Source organism: Macrobrachium nipponense, chromosome 9, assembly GCF_015104395.2.
Source record: "Macrobrachium nipponense isolate FS-2020 chromosome 9, ASM1510439v2, whole genome shotgun sequence".
Taxonomy (NCBI): Eukaryota; Metazoa; Arthropoda; class Malacostraca; order Decapoda; family Palaemonidae; genus Macrobrachium; species Macrobrachium nipponense.
The window spans coordinates 19,789,926-19,797,425 of NC_061110.1; the positions used below are offsets into that span (position 1 = coordinate 19,789,926).

Here is a 7,500-nt window from a genome sequence, read left to right on the forward strand (position 1 = left end):
GGTAAGCTAAGTACATTTTTAGGCATTTCTTTTTCATTAATAGCAACACTATAAAACTTTTTGTGAGCTTTTTGATAACATAAATCAATTAAATGAGGTGGGTAGCAGAGATCGTTTCCTATCTTTTTTATGTATTCTATTTCTTGATCAAGATATTGTGGACTTGTGATAGCATCACGTTTTTATATACTTCGTGATCAAGTTATATATATATATATATATATATATATATATATATATATATATATATATATATATATATCTAGATATATATATATATATATATATATGTGTGTGTGTGTGTGTGTGTATGTATGTATGTATGCATATATATATATGTATGTATGTATAAGGAAGAAAGGGAAGAGCCATTGCTTTTCTATGAACAAAATAATTTATCACAACTATGAATGTGTAGGATGAAAAAAATACAGAATAGTAATATTTAAAATGAGGAACACCTTTCTATTTTGTCTTTGCAACAGGAAGGAGGATCGGCTCGACACAATGTCCTTTGGAAGCCAGAGGTCCCTGATGCCTAGAAGGACAGTGTTGATGGTCTCTTTAGGAATGCTTGTATTCCTGGCATTTTTTTATCTTCATAGTAGTGACAGTAAGTTTTTTCTAACCCATGGGGTCAGTGTACTGTAGGCATTATTTGTGTCTTTGCAGCCTCCCTTTGGCCCCTAGCTGCAACCCCTTTGAGTACTCTTACTATATCTCCTTTCATATTTTCTCTGTTTTATTTTCCACCCTCTCCTAACAACAATTTCAACATTGTTTATCAGTGCTGAATGACCTCATTATGTCCCAGCTCATGGCCTTTTACCTAGATTTTATACTCCAATTCGAAGTTTTTCTTACCTTTTCATGTTTTTCTTTCTTTTGTCTTCATTGGCTTGTCTTTGTTTATTAATTTAAAATTAGTTTGATTTGTCAGTTGATGACACTTTTATTTTCTTTAGAAAAGAATCATTAAATGGGCTTTAGCTGACAGTTCCAAGTTCTAAAATTGATATGAAAATTTAATTCATTTTCAACTCTTGTGATGGAAACCTCCATACAGTTTCTATGTAATTTTTAAGTCTGATGTTCACACCAAGAATAATACGTAGTGGTGTTTACTGACAGTCAGAAAGCTGTAGCATGTAATGCCCTAAGTGATATCATTGGGTAGATTAAGGCATCAAAGGAATCAGACTTTTGAGATGAAAAAGTTTATATTTATGTAGGAAGTACAGAATACAGCAGAGATTTCTACATCAGAGTAGTAGAAGGTTTGCAAGAATGATTCAAGATTGATTTTTGAGTTGCGGACTCGGGAACCTGCAGTTGTTTTTTTTTTAGTCTGACAAAAGTAGTATTGTGATAAAAATGTAAGAATATTGGACACGGAGAGTTGTGTGGTTTTTCTTCCTATAAAGAAAACAGAAGATATTGACCTTAAATTATTTCTTTCTTGTCATTCATTTCATTCACTTATTCACTCATTATTTATTTCTCCTGTGATGAGCAACCCGATCTGGACATATTTTTCAGATTACACCCCAAACATCAGGGATCCTGAGCCAGCACCTGAGATTATCACAGATGACAATTACCAGGTAAGATTTTTGTCTGGTATACACCCATTAATGTAATGGTGGAAAGCTTGAAAAAATAAGTAGAAAAATAAGTGTCTTGAGATTTGTTGCCTTATCGTAATTGGTTTGCCTTGATTATGTTTTGGGATAAGCGTCATGGTATCAACAGTCTTGGCAATGAAAAAACAGTCACTTATATGCTCAAGAAAACCATAGAAACTAAACCATAACCTCTCTCTCTCTCTTTCTCTCTACACAGGGCTTATGGCAGGGAAACCCAAAGCTGATAAACTACATTCGCTCATTGTTTCGACCTCCATCGACTGAGGCTTACCAGCTCTCTAACCCAAAACGGAAGCATTTCACCTTCATGGAGCAGTCGAAATTCGTTGGCGATTTGTATGGCCCAGGCAAGGTCAGTCTCTGTAAGATGGTCCAGTCAATGTTAGTGTCTGTAGGATGGGCCAGGAGAGATCAGTGTCTCTAAGATGGTCCAGGCAATGTTAGTGTCTGTAGGATGGGCCAGGAGAGATCAGTGTCTGTAAGATGGTCCAGGCAATGTTAGTGTTTGTAGGATGGGCCAGGAAAGATCAGTGTCTGTAAGGTGGTCCAGGCAAGTTCAGGGTCTGCAGGATGGTCCAGGCAAAGTCAGTGCCCAAGATGGTCCAAGCAAAGCTAGTGTCTGGAAGATTGTCCAGTCAAGGAACGCAAGTGTCAGTAGGAAAACAGTATCTTTTAGGAGCAATTGATAAAACTTATTAATGCTTGAATAGATTTGCCACAGGAAATAAGAGAAGCATCAGACCTAACGGGTTTTGTTAGATAGCAACTTGGCATTGAATAGTAGTAAGAATTGTGGTACTGATAGAGAGAAATATGAAAATTATATACCTTAATTTCTTTGATGGCAGCTGAAACAGACGTGAAATAATACAGCTACAAAAAAAAAAAAATATATATATATATATATATATATATATTATATATATATAATATATATATATATATATATATATGTGTGTGTGTGTGTGTGTGTGTGTGTGTGTGTGTGTGTATATATATAATTTATATATGTGTGATTTGTTTTAAATAACAGCGTGACGGCTCTTCGTGGAGGTAGGGGCTCTAGATGGAGAGACATCGAGTTCTACCCTTTACCTCGAGAGAGAATTGGGATTCAAAGGTCTGCTCATAGAGCCAAATCCAGTCAACTACAAGAAACTGTTGAGCAAAAACAGGAAGGCCACCTGTCTTCAGGCGGCTCTCTCCCCTACAACATCGTCCGCAGAGCTTCTTTTCACGTGAGTTGATGCCAGGAGGATTTAGCTTTTTCCTTCTTTTTTGTAGTTAAGTTTTATCTTTATATTGTATATTTTGCCTACATTTTATTTATTTATTGATTTATTTAATATGTTTTTATAATAATCAGTCTCCCCTTTCTGTTACTTTTTTTTCTTTTTGTAATTGAAAAATTATAACACTAAATTTTCTTATATTTTTGTGTCAACATAACAGTCTCTCTCTCTCTCTCTCTCTCTCTCTCTCTCTCTCTCTCTCGTCTCTTCTCTCTCTCTCTCTCTCTCTCTCTCTCTCTCTCTGTACAAAAACTAAGGTTCTTCTTAATTCTTTTCAAATATTCCTCCATCAGGTCAAATTATGATCACATTCTCCCATTGTTTTTTTTATTGTTTTTTTTTTCTTTTTTCTTTTGAGAAATTCTTAAACAGGCTTGGGGGTAATGCCTCAGAATTGAGAAAATCCTTTGCATGGGTGAAAACTTTAGACAGTTTCTGTTCAGTCCAAGAGCATTGTAACAGGAATGTGAAATCTAGATATTTCTGTGTCAGCAGTATATTTTTTTTAGAGGTAGAATGCTAGAAATATTTTCATTCTGCTGTCTATGTGCCTTTGACGTTCAAGGCTGCTACTTTTTGTGCTGAAAAGAGATAAGTCACTTTTTTTTTATTTCATAAGTTCAAATTCCCATTGAATTGTATTAGAATTATATAACCTTTACTCAGAACTGGGAAATGTGAATACAGTGTTTCATATACCCTACCTACCTGGTTACCCTACGTAAGTTACCTGTATTCATCCTTAACTATTGCATATGTCTTTAGTTACAATAAATTGATGATATGCATAATTATACTGATGTAATCAAGACATACTAATGTTAACTATGCATTATGTACTTCTTCTCAGCTTAATCTCTGGTTGGGGTCACTGTTTTTGTTGAAGCTTTACCAGGTATTTCTAACTGTCATTCAATTGCTCATTTCATGATTGGTTCTGGCTGATGTTTTAAGGACAGAAGCCCTTCCTTTTACTTTCAGAAACCAAGTCAAAGGAAATCTCTAATAACTATTGTACAGCTTCTGAATAAGTTCAAATTTGTTAATTGTGTTTCATATAAGAAATTATATAATTTACAAAGGAATAGTTTTTAATTACTATTGCCATCAAAGGAAGGCAATAATTGGAGTAAAGTATTCAGACTTAAGGATACCAGACATATCCTCTGTCTTATGGTTACCATACATATCCTTCATCCTCAGAATACCAGACATATCCTTTGTCTTGTGGGTATCAGACATCTTTCATCTTAAGGATACCAGACATATCCTTCATTTTAACGATACCAAACCTATTTTTATCCTTAGTTTTAAGGACACCAGACACATCCTTCATCTTAAGGATACCAGACACATCTTTCATCTTAAGGATATTACCAGACACATCCTTCATGTTAGGGATGCCGTATGTATCCTTCATCTTATAGATACTGTATGTATCCTTTGTCATGTGGATACCAGACACACCCTTTGTCTTCAGGGTATCAGACATCCTTCATCTGAAGGGTATCAGACATATCCTTTGACTTAAGAATATCAGACATCCTTTGTCTTAAGGATATCAGATATATTCTTCATCTTAAGGATGTCAGACATATCCTTTCGTCCAAGGGTATCAGACATATCCTTCATCCTTAGGATATCAGACATCCTTCATCTTAATGAAACCAGACATATCATTTGTCTTACTTTCTCCTTTCTTGTCTTTCAGAGGTTCAGGGCAGCAAGGTCACCTGGCCAAGGAAGAAACCAGCCAGACGATTCGTGTCAAATCCTTTCCCTTTTACGCCATCCTTTCTGCCCTCCACGTCTCCTTCATCGACGTCTTCAATCTGGATATTGAAGGATTCGAATTCAAGGTGAGACAGTGTCTATTAATTTAAAATGGTCTTTAACTCAAGTGAACAAATTTGAGTAATTTTTATACTGTTTCAGAATTTATTTTTAATCTTTTGACCATAGCATATTCTATTGGTCATATTGCAAGCACCAATTACATTAACCATTAACCACATGAGGTTGGCATGTCATTTTGTTTAGTGAAATTTATCGGTAAATACAAATATTTAATGCGTTTGTCATTCATTCAAAATGCTTCCATCATTTTTCATCATCAAATGATAAAACTTACTGAGACAATATCAAACTCCTCATTGGCTATTTGAAGCACCTACTTTTGAAACACCAGGCCAATGTCATATCCATTCAACCTCATGGAGGATTGAATGGAAATGAAATTGTTGGCCTAGTATAGTATAGGTAAAGTAAGAGTGTTGTAAAATTGTAACATCATCATTAAATTTATTGAAGATATTACTATTGAAATACATCATTTGTACTTGTGACTCACTCAAGTTCATACAAAATATAATTGTTATGTGGATATAAGTTAAATACATCTGAATTGTTAAGAAGATTTTTTACTTTGCCAAAGAATATAGTGTTCATTTGAAAGGAGTAACAGAAGGTAATATTAAATACAGAAGATCAGTTATGAGAAAAAAAATTTCACAAATAGATAAATAAATACATACAAATGCAGTAAACTATTAAAATATAAGGAGAAAAGTGATCAAAGAGAAAGGAAATTGAATCCAACTAAAGGACAAATTTAGGATAGAATTTCTTTCATATCCCAGGCAGAAACTGTACACGTAGTCCCTAGGCAATTATGCAGCTAAATTTAACTGGAAGTGTTTGGCAGTATCATGTTTCCTACAATGTATCAATATCTTATATCATCAAACCTCTATCATGACATTATAAATGTTATATTAAACAGAAACCCAGAAGTATTCAAATTTGTATGAGCATCTAGATACAGCATACTGTACAGTAATCCATTGTGAACTTAACTACTGCTAAGCAAGTCATTTAGAGGGTAGTGCCATCAGTGCACCTCACTTGTTGCACTGTGGGCATTACTTAAGGCTCTTTGCAGCATCCCTTCGGCCCCTAGCTGCAACCCCTTTCATTCTTTTTACCATATTCTATTTATATTTGCTTTCTTCCATCTTACTTTCCACCCTCTGCTAACAATTGTTTCACAGTGCAGCTATGAGGCTTTCCTCCTGTTACACCTTTAAAACCTTTTTACACTTAATTTCCCTTTCAGTGCTGAATGATCTTATAGGTCCCAGTGCTTAGGCCTTTGGCCTAAATTATATATTCCATTCCATTATTCATATTGCAAGATAGTAGAAATCAAATGTACAAGTATGACAGTCACAAGATAACAGCAACAATAATACACATATCCATATCAAAGTTAACATTTCTTTTCATTTCAGGTTCTGAAAACTATTCCCTTCGACAAGATCAAGGTAGGAATCTTGATCGTCGAACACCTGAATATTCCTGAACCCAAAGCTGAATTGGTGAAATTCATGACCAACTTGGGCTACAAGAAAATCCACCAAAACAAATTTGATTATATTTTCGCATATCCAGATTACTTGAATAAACTACCAGGATGGAAGCCAGCGTAACATTTAGAGAATGTAATGAATTGTAGAGTCATGTGGTATTTATTACCTTTTAGGTTAAGAATTCTACACTTGAATGTGTATACTGCAGTAGAACCATTCTTAAGCTTTGTTATGGGAGTAAAGTGTTTAAATATTCTTTACTCTAATAATGTTTTATATTAAGGTTACAATGAAATTTCAGAAAATGCATTCTGGAACTACCATTCACTTGAAAGGAACTGTGCCATACAGTTTAATGCTAAATTCTATAGTTACCTCTTTTTTTTTTTTTTTTTTTTTTTTTACACATTATCTTTACAACTCCATTTTCTTTGGAAACTTCTGAGGAGTTTCTATACCTAACATTCTCATCATCAGCAGTGGAATGAATAAAAATACTTGACAGGGCATATTCATACCATCACTGAAGGGTAGAGGGAAAACTGTTGGTCAATAAAAATTTTGGATTGGGGAATAACTCTGGTCCAAAATTCCAGAATGCTTTTAGCAGGCACTATCCAATCAGCTAAATGGGAAATGGTGTTCATGTCAAGTAGGAGTCATATGCATGCTAAATGCGTCCTGTTGTCAGAATGTAGAGGGTGAATCATTCTTTGCATTGGTGGTTTATTGAGTGTTTCATATATGATACTGTGTTTAATATAGAGGGGCATTCAGTGATAGTCTCATCACCCCAATGTACAAGCCTTTTGTGTATAAGTGGAACGCTTGCCAAAGTAACTGACTGTTTCTGAAGTAAATGAGATTTTTAATGACATACCAAATTTAAATTAGAAGATTGTGAAGTTCTTACTATTTTGAATAGGTAAAATAGTTCCTTGTTGGACGAGTGGTTTACTCGCTCACCTACCGACTCGGTAGTCCCAAGTTCGATTCCCTGCTCTGCCAATGTGGAGTCAGAGAAATTTGTTTCTGGTGATTAGAAATTAATTTCTCAATATAATGTGGTTCGGATCCCACAGTAAGCTGTAGCTCCCGTTGCTAGGTAACCAGTTGGTTCCTAGCCACATAAAAATATCTAATCCTTTGGGCTAGCCCTACGAGAGCTGTTAATCAGCTCAGTGGTCTGGTTAA

General features: G+C 34.8%; 1 protein-coding gene and 1 long non-coding RNA gene across 5 annotated transcripts in view; both read left to right on the forward strand.

Moving 5' to 3' along the window:
- Positions 1 to 2,462, forward strand: part of LOC135218405 (uncharacterized) — a 61,888-nt gene extending 59,426 nt beyond the window's left edge. Inside the window, exons 2-4 of one of the 4 annotated variants that reach the window (XM_064254702.1) lie at positions 486 to 613; positions 1,540 to 1,604; positions 1,843 to 2,449. In XM_064254702.1, coding sequence (XP_064110772.1) covers positions 486 to 613; positions 1,540 to 1,604; positions 1,843 to 2,070 — 421 coding nt within the window. In that variant the 3' untranslated portion in view covers positions 2,071 to 2,449. Of the gene's footprint in view, positions 1 to 485; positions 614 to 1,539; positions 1,605 to 1,842 lie in introns of all 4 variants that reach the window. The other 3 variants (XM_064254703.1, XM_064254705.1, XM_064254706.1) reach the window with 3 other exon arrangements.
- Positions 2,463 to 2,660: 198 nt separating this feature from the next.
- Positions 2,661 to 7,500, forward strand: part of LOC135218406 (uncharacterized) — a 4,869-nt gene continuing 29 nt past the window's right edge. The window contains exons 1-3 of the long non-coding RNA XR_010315313.1: positions 2,661 to 2,884; positions 4,650 to 4,797; positions 6,229 to 7,500. The exon at positions 6,229 to 7,500 is cut by the window's right edge and continues 29 nt beyond it. This is a non-coding gene — a long non-coding RNA (uncharacterized LOC135218406). The remainder of the gene's footprint in view (positions 2,885 to 4,649; positions 4,798 to 6,228) is intronic.